The sequence below is a fragment of the Myiozetetes cayanensis genome, unplaced genomic scaffold (genome assembly GCF_022539395.1).
Source record: "Myiozetetes cayanensis isolate MyiCay16 unplaced genomic scaffold, myiCay2020 scf1, whole genome shotgun sequence".
Classification (NCBI taxonomy): domain Eukaryota; kingdom Metazoa; phylum Chordata; class Aves; order Passeriformes; family Tyrannidae; genus Myiozetetes; species Myiozetetes cayanensis.
In genome coordinates, this window is record NW_026086604.1 from 7,128,303 (window position 1) to 7,147,243 (window position 18,941).

Here is an 18,941-nt window from a genome sequence, read left to right on the forward strand (position 1 = left end):
ACCCACTTCTGACCTCAAAGACACAACCCAGTAGTTCCCCGTCAACAGGACACTTGATTAACTGGATGCACCAGCCACTCTAGACACCCTGCTCCAAAACACATGAAGTTACATACCTCCCTTTACATGATCACCCAACTCTCCATCTCCCAAAGCCTTCTCTCCCCAGCACCTTTGAAACGTGGATTTTTCCTCATACTCAGCTCCACTGAGGTCTATCTCTCACTAACTCCTCTCTATTTCACTCAACCAAACCAAAAAGGACAAAAAATACAAAACTTGAGCAGAATCCAGAGATGTGAATTAGTTTTATACCTGTCTTCATGCAGACTAAATCACCACTGCTTCCATCACATCAGGATGTGAGTGGGCTTGAGCTGATATACTGGTCTACTCTAAATACAGAGTCAACAGATCAGTGAAAAAAAGCTGTTACAAGTCCCAGCAAGCTTTGTAACACTGGAGTGTGGAAGCTGGGATAGCCTGCCAGGCAGGGTGGCAGGCCCTGTGATTTTCAGGACAGCAATATATTCACAGTTTGTAGTCTAGCAGTTTGTCGGATCCCAAATAGTGTTGCAAGAAGAGCCAAGTTTAGGATTCTTTGGTGCCAGACTGGTCCACGGGACACTGGACCCTGTCCATGCAAAATTAGTCCAGCTCATAGGAAGGTGATGAGATTTGGCCAATGCCAATGCTTTCTCTCTGCCTCAGTCCTGTTCTTCTGCATATGCTGTGCAAAAACCACGGATGAGTCCAGGCTTGAGGCTGAGTGAAAAGGATTAGGCAGATGGGCTGAATAGATGGGATGAACTGCCTGAAAGCTTCCAGAGCTTTGTCTGAATTAGCAGAGCTGGCACTTACACACTGTTGACTCATCAGACAAGCAAATACAGACATTTAAAACACAGAAATACTTGGTATTGTTTCATCATCCCAAGGAAGAGTCTCTTTAGAGCCACTAAGTACAAATTACCACATTATCAGAATGCGGTAATTCTCTAGTGAGTTCAAGATGAAAAATATTTTAAATATGATGATAATAGTTTGCTAATCAAACAGTATTATCTTCAAGATAATGATTTGCTGTGTACTTGCAAGATTAGCTATCCCAAGAGGATATTAAAAATAAAAAGTGGACTCTTTTTTTGCTAATTTTCATATGGTACCTCATTTTCTGACAATTACAGAGTTATTTGGCATGTTCCAATATTACAAAAACAGGGGAAACATGAAAAGAACCCTTTTTTTTTCCCCTAACCACCTTCAATTACATCTTTGAAATCCGGAAAGGAGCTCTCTGAAAGGCAGAAAGGCACTGTTAATCCTTCCCAAGCAGCTAGACAAGGTAGCACAGGACAGAACCTGGTGACAATAACTACAGAAATGCAAGACTAGGGATGGCAGGACAAGCAACATTTCTGCATAAAAGCAGCTCAGTCGATATCTGGTCTGAAATTGAACACAAGCAAATGTTACCTTGTTTTAACAGAAAGGATTTAGGCACCTGATGTGTCAGTGTCATTTAGGCACAGGTCATTCTGTCAGAGAAGAGGGTTGTATCACCAACCTTACCAAGTCCCCAAAAAAGGCACAGCTATGTAGGACTCAAAAATCAAAAGTTACTTACTAAACTCCTGACACCCACATGTATACAGAAAATACTGATCGTGGGATTTCTGTTTCTTTGCCATTTCCACCATCAGACTTTCTCTGCATCCCAGAGGTCTCCTATTTCTCCCATGGTCAAATAATTCGGGGACAAGGGCTGGACAGAGTTTCACACCACCACAAACATCACCAAAAGAGCATTTCTCTCTCCTAGACCAGCCAAACCTGCTGGAAGTCAGCACCCATAATGCAGTGGTTCTGCTGGCATGTGGCAGCGAAGATGAGCCTGGGATTTCTGTGTCTTCTTCTGGTTTTCAGCACAGGTAAGGATGGTGGTTTGGTGCTGCCCATGGAATAACCCAGGTGTCTCTTTTCTGATTGCTCCCACAGACCCATTCACACATCTGTGGTAGGCTTGGTTCTTTCACTCTGTGTAAGCAAGGCTGATGGGCTGGAGCTCCAGGGCAGGTCCCATGCCACAGGGCAGACCAGATTATGTCTATTCCTTGGATCCCATGCCAAGGAATCTGCAGTCAAATCTGGAGTCAAAAAGCTTTATAAGTAAAGAGAGAGAAGGGTTAAAAAACAGAGAGTTGTTTGGTGTCTCAACAGGGAAAACTGTTCCTCAGTCTCTTTTTTCTCTTTTCAGCCTCGTGTATAAGAAGAGAAAACAAGAAAGAGAAGCAAGTGGCAGTGCTGGCTACTGCAGGTAACAAGCAGCACATCAGGAGACGCAGTGTTGGGGTTTTAATGGGAGTGGGAGGTGTTGTGCTGGGCATGGAGGTGGCAGCAGATGGGCCCTTCTGCAGAGTCTGTGAGCGCAAACCCACCCTTCTGTAAGGGCACCTCACCCAATCCAGGGCTTACCCAAGTCCCAGACCAGGGTAACCACTGTCCTTCCAAAATCTAATCTGTTTTCTCTTTTTCCTTTCTCTCCTTCCCTGCTCTTCACTCACTTCTGTTTTTCCTTTCCTCTCTTCTGTGCTGTGGACAAGCACTGATTTCAACCCTGGGGTGCAGCTTGGTTTCAAATTGGTTATAAACAACACTGATGTCACTGGAAAATTGTATTTCTCCACAAATTTGATTTTGTTCTCATCTCAGCTTTCTGTGCTTCATTTTCCATCCTGCTCTGCTTTTCCTCTCTCTGTCATGCCCACACAGACCTTCCTCCTCTCACACACACACTGAGCTGCTCTGCTTCAGTGTGACTTTGTGTGAGGGAAGCAAGAGAACATCTTCAGAAAATCTGGAAAAAAAAAAAAAAAAAAAATCGGTATTTTTATGTAGAGTTGGGGCAGGGGGAATATTTCCTGAGCAGTTGCTCTGCTGTTTCTGACCTGCAAAGGGAGATCTACCGCTCTGTTGGCAGCAAACACCCATCACCCAGAAGGAGGGGGCACCAGCACGCCGGGGCTGGCTGGGTCCTGCAGCTGCTCAAGGGCACGTTCAAGGGCAGAGCTGACAGACCTGAAATTTTGGCCCACCATGCCATACCTTGCTATTTTCCAGACTCCTCTCTGGAACTTTATTTTTTCATCAGTGGTTTTTTTTGTTTGGTTTTTTTTGTGTGTGTGTGTGCTCTGGTATATAATCAGCTCATTTGGGTTCCCCCATTCTGGAAGATTTCTCCTGTACATCAGCAGGAGATGAACAGCCGTTTCTTTGCACCTTTATGCACCCTTTTTTTTTTTTTTTTTCCAGAGTTGCCTGCAAAGTCCCTGGACCTGGCTGCTATTAACCTGACGGAGCTGGTGAATGGGATGCTGAGCTCTGTGCTCAGAGGTAACGGGATACAGCTGGGGAGGCCACAGCCTGTCAGCCCAGCAGTGCAGGAGATAAAGCACTAACAGCATTAGCAGGAGGAGCTGTAAACATGTGCTGTCTGCCTCCAAAATTGCTTCTAGGAGCACGTTAGCCTCACACATTTATAATGCAGGTAGCTGTCTGACCCAAAGAACTAAGAAATTTGTGTGGGTTTATAAATAGACACAACATAATTACTTATGGGATGCCTTTAGAAAATGCTTTATAGTCCAGTGTAAGTTTCAATTAAAAAAAAAAAAAAAAAAAAGAAGGAAAGAAGTAATATAACTGATACTTCCCTCAGTGGAAATGAAAAATGAGAAGGAACTGAGTGTCAGGCAGCTGTATCATATCAGCACCTCAGGAATCCTTTAGACATTAAATTAGCAGAGTCAAAACATGCTGTTCTCACAATTTGTTCCGACTGCTAATGGCATGGGCATGTGTTTCTGCAGGTACCAAAAAACTGTTCTCTTTGCTGAGTGTCACGTCTTACAGCTCATTCGCCTTCCACAAAGTGTCAGTCACCATTTATAACAGTGAGTTTCTGGTGCTTTGCTCTGCTCAGGGGTGGTTTCTCTCTCACAGCCTGTGCAACAAAATACTGATTTTTTTTCTCTGTCTCTCCCTACAGTCTCTAATGCAAAAAATGTTGACCCTGGCAAGTTCCCTATGCACTACTGCTACTGTTTGAACAATGCCACAAACGACTTGACAGGTGGGCACACAAGAGAGGTTGGCAATTGCATGTGTTTAAGCTGAATTATTTCCTTTGGAGCTGAAGGCTGTAGCCTGAATTCTGCAGGCTGCATCCTTATGAGCAGCATCACCATACTGAGACCAACAGCCATAACTCACGATGAATGCCTGCTCCGACTCAGTGAGCCGGGTCTCAGGTGGCTGCACCCAGCCAGCCAATCTGGGATGGAGCCATCAGTCAAGAGGCTGGGGTGGTTTGCCTGGTGAAAAGACCTCTCCTTCCTCCCTGGAATACAAATTGCAGCACAGGAGAGACAACCAGCAATGTACGATACATCACCTTGGCCACTTCTGCTCTCCTGAGATAACCCACAGGAGATCAAAAAGGGCTTCTCTGTGCCAACGGACTCCAGCAACTTCAATGAGCCCAACAGAAGGGAATAGCAAGGACCAATTTTATAGAGCACTTTGATCAAGTGTTCTGGGCAAAGCTGCTGGGCAAAGCCTTCACAGTATTTAATATTTCAGGATGCATCTGAGCGCTTGGATTCTATGACTGGTTAATGTAAGCTATCAAGAGTAGCTCAGCAGCTTGGGACCAGAACCCAAACCTCTGTGCTGCATTTGGTGACCCCACATACGAGCCACAGTAGCTTTCATGGCTGTTTCTAGACCCACACATCTCATGAGCCTTATTGCAAAATGACCCACTCTGCCTTGGATGACAACAGAGAAACTTCAATCTTTCTGCCTCACTTCCAGAATATCTTGGTGGACAGAGCATTCTCCAAAGTAGTAAAAATTAAGGGCTCAACATAGGGCTCATGTCCATCACTCCCTGAATGAGAACATCGACCTGTTACTGCTAAAAGGTACCACTAACACCACCACCTGCCATTTTTCAGGCTGACAACATCATCTGTATGTCTGAGGAGACAGTGTGATGCCTCCTGGGAGATCCTACATGGCAGTCAGTCAGCTAGAGCAAGCAGGCTTTAGATCTTCTTCTACATTTAAGCAAACCTAGTAGAGTATCATCTTTAAAATTTTCTCTTGAACAGATAAATTCCATTTAAATTTACTTTTAAGCACATTGGTGTTATTTTGTATGTCAACTTTGAAGTATATTTCTGCAGAATATTCTCGTCCAGTCCCACCCAGCAAAAACATCGGGAACTTTAAAATATTTTAAGCTTTGTCATATATGAGCAAATATATCCAAATATATCAAATATATCCAAAACATCATCATATGTAAAAGTGAATTTTTGCCTCAGCATAGATAATGGACTGTGTGTTTCAATGATAAATTTTCTCTATTTTTTCTAGATTTTACAGCTTTACTTGTTGATATCATTGGAAACTCCACCAGTTACCTCACAGAAATTTTTAAATCCACTTCTATTCTCTCAGGTTTGAATTTCCTTTTAACATTTATCATTATCTTATTTGTCTCACTTATTTCTGGTATGGAAACAAGCACAGAAATGCAGATAAAAGCCTACTGCTCTTACTCAGCAGCAATTTTTTTTGCAAAGCATGGAACAAATACACATATAATATGTGTGTATGTAATATAGAGACATACATGTTTCTATGAACACCTATGTTTTGTTTGAATGTTTGGTTAATAATTACTAAAGCCTTGTATTTTTGAGAATCATTATTAAATACTCATATTTGGGACAATTATGATTCCCATTAATAATTAGGAGCTTTATTATCAGAATAATTTTTTTTTGTATAAAAATACTTGTAATTTAGAATTTTAATTAGATGGAAACGTCTCCCCTGAAAATATTAACATGTGGATTTGATGCTGGTTTGAGGTTTTGCCAAAAAACAGATAAGAAGGAAAATACTTGACCAGCTGCCATAACCACATACCATATTTTGTTTGTTTTCTCAACTGTTTAAGATAATGTTATATAATGAAAAGTGGTAACAATGATCTCTTTTACACTTTTTTGCCTTTCAGTACGTCAGAGCAATGACTCAGATTGTATCTATATCTGTGTGATGACAGGGCAGACAGGTAAAAGCTAAAACCATTCCACCCCCAAATATTGCCCTGTTTATTCTTGGTGATAACTTATACTAAAAAAAAAAAAAAAAAAAAAAAGAAAGCCTTTCTTGATGTTTGATGTTTGTAAGCATTTCTGTTTGCAGGGAAAAATCTGTCTGACCTTTGGGAAATATTAGAGAAGTCTCCTGTTATTAATTACACATTTTCCAGTAACACATCATCTGACCTGGGTAAGTACATCCTGGGGCATAAAAGGAAACAACAAGAACTGTGAAAACCACATCCATGTAGCACTTGCAATGAGTACTCCATCTTCATAGTGTAAAAATACTTTAAATGTTATTTTATTTTTATTATTGCTTATATTTTTACACATTACTATGTATTTTACTGTAATTAATATAAACCTATATTTTGTATTACTGTATGTTTATTATAATAACCATATCATAAGTAAATTTTACAAACTTTTAAATTATTTGTTACAAGGTCTTCTAGTGGAGGAACAAATAAACATGCTGGGATGAGAGCTTTTACAGAATTCAGCACTGGACTGGGGAGGGTCCCTGGTGTTCTAATCTTCCTTAGCTCTCAGCACAAATGACCTCCCATGTGAATTACCTTCAGAAAGGGGTGCAATGTGGTCAGTGTGCTGCATGGCTCCTCCACCCAAAGCTGCTTTGCCAGTGTGAGCTGCACTTCAGATGCTCACCTCTCTCTACTGCCCACGACTCTCATTTTCAAGGCTTGATTGAAGCGGGCAGATACTCAGTGAAATCAGTGGCAAGTTATGTGTGCTGAAAGCTGTAGGATCTCTCCCTCCTGACAAAAACAAAAAAAAACAGGCACTTTGCAAAAAAAAACAAAAACAAAAACCAGAAAACAAATCCAAACCTTTAATTAAAAAAAGACAACAGCTACTTCTATGATACCAGAACGTGATTCTTTCCTTTATATCACAAAATATGCGATGGATGGTGAGTGCTCTAACCCTGTCTTCTCATACCTCAAAGACCTAGAATCGATTTTCTCAAGTTTCGTGAAATTGCAGGAAGAGCCAAACAAGACCCTGGATCCATCAGCAGAACACGTGTGGACATTTAAAAGTGAGCACATATTGTCAGAACTAAATTTGTGCCATCCTTGATTAATGTCTTGGCAAGTGATCATGTATGTTTGCTGCACAGCGCTGTGACATTACCTACAATTACAAAGCAACATAAAAGTTTGTCTGAAACAATAGAAGGTGAGGTCAGTAATGCATGAAATAGCTGGAGGATAGAAAAACTATTGTAAAAAGTAATTTTATTGGAAAATGTTTATACGTTATTATAAAGGGACAGAGAAGAAAGACTTGTTGTTGGCTTCAAACCAAAAACCAAGACTGTTTATATCTTTTCCTCTTCTTTTTTATTGCAATTTTTCTCTGTATTTGCCTCTATCTTCCTCTTTATATGACAGTCAGTTGTTTCAACCTGAGCATTTAATAACTTCAGTAGATTTTACTTTGCCACAGGGCTTCAAGATAGCAAAGTGCTGGTGTGCCACATTTTGGAAGCCACAAAGCAAAGCTTTGCTGTTGGTCACACATAGTAGAAATCAATAGAAATTCAGACCTTGATTTCATGCCTCCCTGTCACTGCAGCTGCATTTCTCTGCGACAAAATTTCCACATTTCCCATAGTCAGTCTGATGGCTTTTTATGAACTTTTAATTTCCTTAACCACAGGCCAACTTTTATTATCTCTGCTAGCCATGAGTGACATTTCAGTTCTCAAATGGCAATATTTGCCCTCCAGTACCTGCCTGCTCCCCTTCACGCAGAGACCTTTTATCTCTTTCCTCTCTAGTGAAGCAGCTTAGGTTATAAAAAATAAATTAAGTGAAGAAAAGAAACAAAACGCTTTGCACCAGTATTTCTGTTTCTTTTTTTGTTTATGAGAATTTGCACATTAAAAGGTTCTCAGTCAAAATTTCAAACGTTATTGGCACTCCCTGTGTTTTCATACTTAAAATGAAAAGGAAGCATGGTCACTCACCTGCCAGAGAGGCACTCAAGGAGTCGATGAGATTTTCTAGGTGTATTTTAGATATTATTGTCCCGCAGTGTGTTGCGCTCTCTGCTGCCTTGGGGCACCAGCATCCCCAGTGTGCTGGTGCCCTCCCTCCCTCTGTCTCTCTTGCTTTTCCAGCCACGAGGATCCCTCTGGCCCAGAAAGGGGAGGAAATGCCCACCACGAGGTTCCCACCATGGCCAAGGACGGTTGGAGCAAAAGGATCGTGGTTTCCATCACCCCATGGGGAAGCTTCCAGGTCACAAGGCACAGCTGGATCCCCTCCTACTCCTGGGAGGAGCTCAGTCCCATCCCCAACCCCAAAGCCCAGCCCCAGTGAGTACAGGGAGGAGGACTGGAACCTGTTTCACCCTACTGCCTGTGGGGTTTGGCCGAATGTCTCTGAGGTGGAGGTTGGGAGGCCCTTCAGGGAGCCCCACTCTGGGTCACTAGTGAGTTGATTACTTTATTGCAGAAGTGCTAAAATCAGCTACAGGCAACCAACGTGTAGTTTCTTATCCTGTAGGGAAAAAACTCAGTCTTGCTCCTCATAGATGCTTCTGCCACTTGGGTCTTCCCTCACATTTTGCTCCAAATTTGGTGAGCAGACCTGTGTGAAAGCAATAGAGAGCTGCTTCTCTTGGTCTCCTCTGAAGACACCTTCTTTAAATCCTGCCCTTCCGTAGCCCACAGGCTTTTCAAGCTCTAGTCAACTACAGCTTCTGTCCTTCCTATTTCACCTTGACATTTTTATATGCCACTGGCAGTACTGGGTGAGGGACTTTGGCTGTTGAGCTGTCTCATACATAGCAATTCTTCTCAGTAGACAGATAAATAACAACTATGAGTGACAGGGAGTGTGTGTCTCTCTGTTCCCGTAGCTGACGAGCCCATGTTTTGGATGCAGACGGTGTCTCCACAAGAAACCAGCAAACAGATGCAAACAGAGCCAGGTAAGACTGGTCTGGTATAGCAACAGAGTGTGTCAGTTGGCACATTAATTAAATAGAAAGTAATATATAGGAATAAGTGACTGATCATGTATTGATACACCAATGTCTAGCTAAGTGTTTATTAGTGAACTGTTACTTCAGTGTTTGTCATTTTTTCTTTTCTGTTACTCCTTCAATCAACCTTCCTTTTTGTTTTGTGATGTCAAAGCAAGCTCTATTCTTTTCCTTCCCTCAGATTTGCCTTCCTCAGTACTGCCTATGCCACCCTCCTACAGACCTGGTGTGACACTGAAACTTTACTCAGCTACCAGTAAGTAGGTGCACCTCATGCAGCAAAAATAGTAGTATGTTTGAAAGTAATGCAAGATGCAAAATTTCCCATACAGACACAACATACATGTGTAATTTGCCTATGATAGTTTATGTATGTAAACCACCCAAGATGTCCAAGGGACTGCTTCCATAATTGTTTCATACACAGTTGCATATTCAAAGCATGTGCTGATAGATTTAACATCTGTACTGTGTGCCAATTTTAGCATCGATTATGTATTGGAGAATCTTAACAATCCTTCTGAAAGAAAATATCATGCTTTAAATCTCCTTATTGATACAAATAAAAATATGAAGCCAACTCATGCCACATGAAATCTCCAGAATTGTCCAGAATTTCCAATACTGCAAACTATTTCCTTGGATAAGGAAGGATCATCATCAAGTAGATTTTCATGAAAGCTCAGTTTTTCTTTTTAAGCACCTGAATAAAAGGTTAGAAATTAAAAGCTAGAGTAAGATGATGAGCCACTCCATTTATAAGTAGTATGTTTGACAATAAAACTATATTTATAGAGAAGTTTTTTGTAAGAAACTACATACTTTGAAAAACTGGACCTGTTTCAATGCCAGGAGGACAGTCTGAACTCTGGGAGAGTCCAGCAGCTACTTTTGATGCTGAGCATGTGTGTGTGTCTGGTTGGTGTGAAAGCTCTTATAGTACAAGATGCTGGGGCAGTGCCTGTGCTCAGCTTGAGACTAGAAAAGAAAAAATGATCCCCACTTTTCCAAAAAAAGCAGGTGGCTCAGTTCCAAATTTTCCCTTCATTAGGACTATGTCCTTCCAGTTTGGCTACTTAGAGTTGTGATAGAGCTCTGAGCCCATGGGATGCTCAGGGAAGAGGCTGTTCTCGGTCCCTCCCCATTGATGTTGACTCTCCTGCTACTTTAAATAAGTGAGAATGTGAGCCTGGCTGGGTGGTAAGGACTGGTGGAGGCAATTTTGGAAATCTGTCTCTTGCTTGTGTTTCTGTGAGGTGTCTCAGAAAATGATGCTATGTAGAGCAAAGAATAGGTTGGACTAAATTGCAGGGGTCTTCAGTGTCCTTTGGACCTGCTATTACAGATAAAACCAGAGGAGTCTAAAGAACATAAATACCAGGCAAAACATATTTTTCAAAGGTCTTTTTGAACATCCAGGAAATAAAACCAAGAAAAGTTGGTAATATGAAGGAGCAAATAAAGACTTGCATAAAGACTCTGAAGGATGGTGAGTGAGGAGAGCAAAAAGAAATGCTGTTTATGTGGTTTGTGATGGATTAACAGGAAATGTGGAAAAATAAACTGCACTATTCTGTTATTGTCAAACGAAATTGTGGGTCTTTGATATGGTTTCCTAATAAATCTGAATAAGAGAAGATTGTTGCCTGTCAAAACAGGAGAGGTGAGGTGAAAACTGAACATCACCATTCAGGTTTGTGCATGAAGGGAAACCACAGCCTTGTGGTTCTCCTTTGGTAGTGGAGCTGACTCAGAGCACCAGGGGTGCCACCAGCTCTCTGGCTCCATGTAGGCAATCATTGGATCTTCATTTTGGGATTATTTGTATGCTTGAAATGCAATCTTGGATCTGGATTCCCTGCTAATCTCACAATTTCCAATCATATTTCAATTATTGACTTCTGCTGTCTCATTGATGAATTCCAACATAGCTTTACTTATCTGTAAAGGTGTCTTTTTTGAGGTAAACATATGTGACTCAGAGAGAAAGGTTCTTTCACAAATTCTTTCAAAGGTTCTTTAGTTTTTCTGTCACTGGGAATAATTGTACTATTAGCAATAGTATCTTACAGTTTTGGTGTCATTTGCTTCTTCCATTGCTTTTGCTGGTTTTGCCTATTGCAGCAATCCAAGACCAGGATCCTGTGCTGTTACTTGTTTTAGCTTTTGCTGATATAAATCAGGTTTTTCATAGTTTCCAGTCCCATTCTGGTTGTCTGAACTATCAACATATAGAATACAACAAGGAAGGTTGTTTGCCTTCCTTTTTTTTTTTTTTCCTTACTATTAGAAAAGAAAGTATGTAAGGGCATATTTCTCAGTGGGTCATCTGTTTTAAGAATTAAGTAGCATTTTCAAGTTAAGAAGGTGACCATAAAACCTGAAGTGTGACAATATCATCCAGTGATCATACAAATACAACTGCTGCAGACAGGCAGTGTCAGAGGGGGAGGAAGCTATTGCCCAGGAGGCCTGAGAACACAGCAGTAAAAAAACCAACAACTGAGATTCATTTCCAAGGAAAAGACTCATTGGTGCTGAGCCAGGGAGCAGTTCTTAATGTAAAAGACTCTTCAAACCATGGAGACAGGAAGCCAAATAACTTCAGTTTTCATGGTCATCTTTTTAACTCTGATAATGCTTCTGAATTCTGAAAACAGATGATCTTTCTCTCATTTAAAGATCTCCAAATACCAGAGTATCCTCTTACCCTGCATGACATACATCGGCTGCGTGAAGGAAATGAGTCAATGCCATAACATGTGAATATAGTTTGACTTCTTGACACTCTTGATGGTTTGAAGAGAAGAATTTAAGATGAACTAGGTCTTCTTAAACTTACTGGGAGCAGAAGAATATATTACAACAATTCTCATCCATCAAAGATTCTGCAGAAGACCAAAGTTCTCTGCATGCCTTATTTGCTTTGGGTGAATTTGAGTTGAGGATTAACCAGCAGCCAGGCAGTCGGAAGTTGCTGGAGTGTGTGACTGGACTTGTGGTGTCCAGAGTTTGCTCATGTGCCCATTGCTGTCAGGTGGGCAACTCTGCAGACCCTGGAGAACCTAGGACTGGGAACAGCCCATTTTGAGAAGGCTGGGAGACATGGATTTCAATGAGATCAGTGCATGGAGAGTCACCAGTTGCCCCTCTATCAGAATCATGATAGCAGAGGCAGTCTGCTTTCATCTAGCAATCATGAATTTGGGGAAATGAATTGAACAGTGGGATCACAGAGCAAGGAAGGGCATCCACCTTGGTCTGGGCACTGAGACATTATTCCAGTAATTCGTTTCTTGAATCATGAAAATGGGTGCCAACTTGGAAAATATGCAAATGTGCATATTTGAGCATGCAGGGAGGGATATTTTAAGTCTGAATCATTTCCAGTAACCATAACGTTGCTCTTCACTGGCAGCAAAATTTAATCTCAGTGTCAGAGGGATGTGATATTGAGTTAATAAAGGAACTGTCTGTTTACTTCAAGAGTTGGTCACTTCCCTGCCTGTGACAGTAATGTGGCAACTTCAAATATGCAGGAGCAAAGCTCTGTACAGTGAGCTGTCCTCCCTGCCTTTTCTGGTCTCTTTTGACTAAATCAGTTTCTTAGGAAAGAGCATTCTTTTTTTTTTTTTTTTACTTCAATCCAAATCTGTATAAGCCTATGAATGGAATACAAAAAATACATTTCACAGTAGAGATGTGTTACACAAAAAATATGAAACATGACTATGGATCACTGAAAATTTTAATTTTAGTTATATGATGTGAGTATACCATGCATTCCAAAAGAAATTAAATGCAACATGAATTGAAAAAGAAGTTCAGCATTAAATAAATACAGTAGTATGCAAATGCAGTGTTAACTTAAAATTAAGATATTGTCAAAAATGAAAACCAGAGCAATTTCCTTAGCTTTTAGCTTTTTTATCTTTCCCACACAGATGACTCCAAATTGAAATTGCCATCTTTCAATGTACAGTTAGATAAAGCTGAATTTCTGCTGGAAAAGTAGATCGTTTGAGTAAAACATTTAACACCTGTTTGGCAGGATAGGAGTCCCCACACTGGCAGAGGCTGAGATTCACAGGACAGTAGCCTTAAGGAAGTTTGGATCACTCACATCAGCTGTAACATTACTTTTCAGGGGCAACTTACTTTGAAACCTCACTGCTTCATGCTTTGATATTTAGTTATTAACATTAAGTGTATTTACTAAAGCAAGAAATCATTAATTTTTAATTGATATTGAGTGGAAAAATATCAAGGTGTGTCAAATGCTCTTAAGTGGACAAAGCCCAATTGCATTTATGCAAAGTAGCTGAGGTTAAGAGAATTGGGGCTCCTTGGCTAATTACACCTGATATTTGTGTAGTGCCTTTGACACACAACTGGTTTTCAGGTTGGCCCGTGAGTCTGGGAGCTGTCATTGTCTACTCCTTAATGCTCCGTGACTCCTCCTACGTTGGGCAAGCGCTACCAGAAGAGAAATAGTTCTGTAGCAATCTCTTTCAGGTTGGCAGAGCCTTTATTTTCCTCCTGCCCAAGAATGCCATTTTATATTAAACTTCTTGTCAGCAGTAGACGACTCAAGCTTATTTCAACAGAACTTCATTAGTCCAAATTTAACCCCCGTAACCTCTGCTATCACATAACATAAGATGGCCCAAAGCTATAAAGTGTGGGAGACATGTGAACCTGGAAATGCAATTACACTGTCTAAGGGGATTATACTCAGCAGGTAACTCAGTTTATCCACACATGGCCAAAGCCTGCTGCTGGTTACACAAATGGAAAAAATAGTTGACAATCACACGGCGGCCACTTTTGCAGTGCTTGTTCACCTCTTCCACCCCAATGGGTGCACGTGAAGGGGACACCCTTATCATGCAAAATGTGCCTTCTCACAGCCTGGGCCCTGGTTATCTTTTCAGGGCGGTGTTTGCAGGGATGTCCCTTATTTTTCAGAGTGCTGGAGTAGACAAGACATTGTTCTGGAGCTCATAGCCCACATAAGGTGTTGCAAGAAGTTTAGTGGGGTGAGTATTTGGACTAGTTCAGAGCTGTGTTTTTTTTCCCCAGGGTGCCCACAGGCAATCCTCAGAGAGCCCCGTGTGACCTCCCCTCCTGTCACTCTTGTAGTGCAGAAGATCAACCCCTGTGTGATGGAGCTCTGTAGGTTCTTTCAGCTGTGCCTCTGTGTCGGTCAGAGAAGATACTCCAGAAAGGAAGCCATGAGGTAAACCTGGTGCTAGTTTCTCTTTCTCTCTCTGTTTTAAATACTCCATCAAGTTTTTTTCCAAATGACAATTTTCAATCACTCATGCTTGTTTTTGAGAGTCTGTGGCTACTGGCTGAGACCCAGATGGGTCCCAGAGCACTGGTCAGTACCTGATCTTGCTTCCTGTATTCAGACTAACTGAATAAAGCCCAGCTGCATTTTTCTAAATATCTAATGACATCATTGTGGTTGTACTCTGGTTTTTTATGTCCATATTCAATAGTACCAGCATGGTATGCTGTGCTTATAGAATCATGTAATGGTTTGGTTTGGAAGGACCTTAAAGATCATTCAGTTCCAGTCCCCCTGACATGAGTAGGGAACAAGTTCCAATAGACCAGGTTGCTCAAAGCCTCATCCAGCCTGGCCTTGAACACTTACAGGGATGGGGCATCCACAGCTTCTCTGGGAAACCTGTGCCAGTGCCTCACCACACTTTTGTAAAGAATTTCTTCCCAATGTCTAATCTAAACCTGCTATCCTTCAGTTTAGGGCCATTCCCTCTTGTCCTATCACCACATGAGCTTGTGAAAAGTCCTTAATGAAAGATAAGCTACTACCTCCTAACTTTAACTACATCTTCAGGTACTGTGTGGAATACTATTCCTGGTTTGTGAAAAATGCAAGTTATGTCTGTGAAAGAGTCAAAAGAGTTACTTACTCCCACAGTAAGTACATTTTCTTTTTATATATCTATATCTCTACATACCTTATTGCGTAAATATAACATAAAATTGTACATATCCACAGACTGTTTGCTGTCTTTCATCAGGTAGTTGTTTTATCTGATAATGACTTTTAAGGGATTGAAAAAAAAAGGATTATTTGACCTTCATGTATGTTTTTAGTATTTCCTCATATACCCTCCTCTAATGAACATTTTCTTGTGTTCTTCCAGCATTAAAGCAAAAATGCCTCAAAAACATCTGTGCGTCTGTTTAGAGAATTGGGAAATGTCACTGCAAGTTGGAAGACTGTGGCAATTTTAGTTGTCTTTTTTGATTTCTCAGTGTAAACATCAGAATGCAACATGTTTTTTGCAAATATTTGTAATAAGAAAAGCTATTAACCAGATGTTAACCTAGAAACCTCTCTTCCTCCAAGGCATTGTAAAAATAATGTGTACAAACAGATATATTTTATACAAGTGATGCAATAAAATAATTGAAAGGCTTTTAAAAATCTTATTTTTAAAGGATATTTATATGGTTAGCCAGTGAATGAAAATAGTTTATACTAGTTTTGTTTACAATTAAGACATAGTAATCGAAATGAACAAGCACAAAATAATTTAAAAGCAACCTGAAATACTGAAGACAAGAAGGACTTTCCCTAGTGTTAAACACAGATTATCTTCTAAATCAAGAGTTTCCCATTACTCAGCAACACATGGATTGCAGAGGTCAAGCCCGGAAGAGTTCAGGCCTCTTGTACTTTCAGTCTGAGACATATTTTTGTGAGCTCACAAGGATTCATAGAAACACAGAATCATAGATTTGTTTGGGTTGGAAGAGACCTTAAAGATCATTTACTTCCAATCCCCCTTCCATGGGTGGGGATCCCACCCATGCGATCACGTTGTTCAGACCATCCAATCTGGTCTTGAACACTTCATGTCCTTCTTTATGTGCAAATCTGGTGAACTAAAAGCCAGTTCTGAAAAATTAAACAATAACCAATCCAATTGCATGAGCCCATATTTTGCTACCCTGCAGCAATATCATGCTGCTGTCTCCACAAAACAGTATCATCAAACCATTAATATTCTTTTCAAAAAGAAGTTTATTTGCACCATATCTGGTGCACATACCCGTTCAAAGTAAGATGAAGCCAAGGAGAAAGGTGGCACCGTAAGGAATGCTGACCCCAGGGAGGGGTGGGATGCAACAACCCTCTTTCCAAATACATTTCACCCTTGTGCCCATGACAGAAGCATTTCTGTCATGTCAAAGAGCAGGATAGGTTGGAGTAGTACCAATTACAGTTCATATTGAAAGTTAGGCTAATGGAATAAGTAGGAATGTCGATACGTTGGGAATGTTAACATGGCCATGGTATTGTGATGCTGTGGGAGATCTCGCTCTGCAGCAGCTCTCTCAATGTGTGCCCTTTGCCTCTTGTCATGAGAGGCTCCTGTCAGAGGCTGGCTCTGTCCTATTTGCACCCTCCCTTTGGGTGTTCATGGGCATTGATGAGGTCCCACTGAGACTTCTCTAATGAAGAGCCCCAGCTCTCTCATCCTCTCCTCATGAGAGATGTTCTAGCCCATCACTTTTGTGGCCCTTCTCTGAACTGTCTCAAGTTTGTTCAGGTCTGTCTTATACTGAGGAGCCCAGAACTGGACAGAGGTGTGGCCTCACCAGTGCTGAGTAGAGGGGTGGGACCCACTCCCTCGATCTGTGAGCAGTACTTTGCCAAATGCAGCTGAGGACATCCTCAGCCTTCTCTGCTGCAAGGGCACACTGCTTGCTCAAGTTCAACCCAGCAGGACCCCAGGTCCTTTTCTACTGAGCTGCTTTCCATCTGAGTGGCCCCCAGCACATATCTGTATATGAGGTTGTACCTCCCCAGGTGCAGGATTTTGCACTTTGTTGGACTTCCTGAATGTCCTGTTGGCCCATTCCTTCAGGCTGTTGAGGTCCCTCTGGATGGCAGCGTGACCCTTTGAAATATCAGTCACTCCTCTCAGTTCAGTGTCATTTGCCAGCCTGCTGAGGGCACACCCTGCCCCATCATCCAGATCATTGATGAAGATGCTAAGCAAGACTGGACCCAGCACTGACCACTGGCACACACCACTAGTCACTGACCTCCAAATAGACTTTGTGCCACTGATCACCACCCTCTGGGTCCCACCAATCAGTTGGTTTTCAACCCACCTCACTGGGCACAGCCAGCACAGATATCAACAGCTTCTCTGTGAGGACTTTATGGGCCCACCGTGTCAAAGGCCTTCCTGAACACCATGGAGTTCACAGACTCAGAAGGAGCCAAGCCTTTTGTTCAGGTGAGTATTTTCACAATTTCAAATTTGTCAGACTTCTCCATGACAAAATTCACTGGGCAGTTTGCTTTTGTTGATGGACTCTTTGCAGGGTAGCTGTGTCTGGCCCTGGCAGGAAGCACACCTTCCCAATGAGGAGAAGCCTTCCCAAAGCTCACTGACTCAGCCTTTCCCTGGATTTCTCTCAGCCTTGGATCAGAGACTCCGTGGATAGACAAGAGCCGACTTCCCAGCCCTGAGGAATGCCAGTGTTTAAAGCTGTGTAAATTCTCACTCATCTTTCATCACTGAACTCTACCTCTTGCTAAGCTATTAAAGCCATATTCACATGCCCAAGAGATTTGGTGAGTGATTAGTAACAAAGGGATGATTGTTATTTAATTACAGCCAGGAGTATTAGGGAAAGTTATGATACAGTGAATGCACCTGCAGAACAGACTTCTCAGTATAGATCCTTTACGTGGCTGGGGCCATATTACTAAATACACTCTGGGCATAATGACTCTAAGGAATTTTGTGGAAGAATTAATTAATAAATGTTGAAGTGGGTTTGATAAAGGAAGTGATCACATGGGTGAGGTTTATATACAGGTGGGTATAAATAACTTAGTACTGACTTTGTTGAAATCCATTTGTCTTCCATCCAACTGCTTTCAAATAATATCTCTCAAGGTAAGCCTTTCTTGACATATTCTATAATACAGGAATCAGGAGGAAAATGATGTAGAATAAGCTATTTTGGACTGTGGAACTGTAGACTAAAGAGTAGGTAAGAAATTTGGGATAGTAGACGATAAATATTTAGAGCTGTTAGATTTATAACCTCACTTCCTGATGAAATATTACAAGATTTTATAACAGAAATGAATGCAGTATTTGAACTTAGAAAAGCAAATAATCATCAGGAGGTACATATTTGAAAACTGATATATAAATATTCATTTATTTGTCTGTAAAAAGCTCCATACCTGATTTACTTGGAAAATCATTCCAAATTTAGAGTAACCTGTGACTGTAGTTAAAAAAAAAATCTATTATCTTCCATTTAATGAATATCAATGCAACACTTTCAGCTTCAGAATTCTTTACACATTTCTGTAAATTCAAGCACCGCCAGAACCTGAAGCTCTCCAAACATCATGTCTGTCATTAGGAAAATTTATGATACATTAGATCAGTCTCAACACAGATTAGAATAAATGTTTGACTACAAAGTGAGAAAGATTTTTGTGATATGAAACAAACTAATATAATGGATTGAAGATTAACTGGAGTTAATAGAAGTAATCCCAGAATATCTTTTCATTTACACAGTGCTTCATGATATCTGCATTTAAACATATGAAGAATTGTTTGAATATCCTGTTATACCAAGGAAAATATGAAAACTGCAGACCAAAATAATCTTCAATTGCATCATTTTATTGCTAAATGTTACTTTCACAGAGTCTATTGA

At 41.0% G+C, this 18,941-nt stretch overlaps 1 protein-coding gene across 1 annotated transcript; it reads left to right on the top strand.

Moving 5' to 3' along the window:
• Positions 1–2,260: 2,260 nt before the first annotated feature.
• On the top strand, positions 2,261–15,605 carry HHLA1 (HERV-H LTR-associating 1). Its single transcript, XM_050329314.1, has 14 exons — positions 2,261–2,317; positions 3,313–3,393; positions 3,870–3,953; positions 4,049–4,132; positions 5,443–5,526; positions 6,092–6,148; positions 6,283–6,369; positions 7,153–7,245; positions 8,332–8,529; positions 9,075–9,146; positions 9,382–9,456; positions 14,283–14,439; positions 15,067–15,149; positions 15,380–15,605. Exons 2-14 carry the CDS (start codon positions 3,372–3,374, stop codon positions 15,421–15,423), a joined length of 1,140 nt encoding a protein of 379 aa, XP_050185271.1. The 5' UTR covers positions 2,261–2,317; positions 3,313–3,371; the 3' UTR covers positions 15,424–15,605.
• Positions 15,606–18,941: the final 3,336 nt, after the last annotated feature.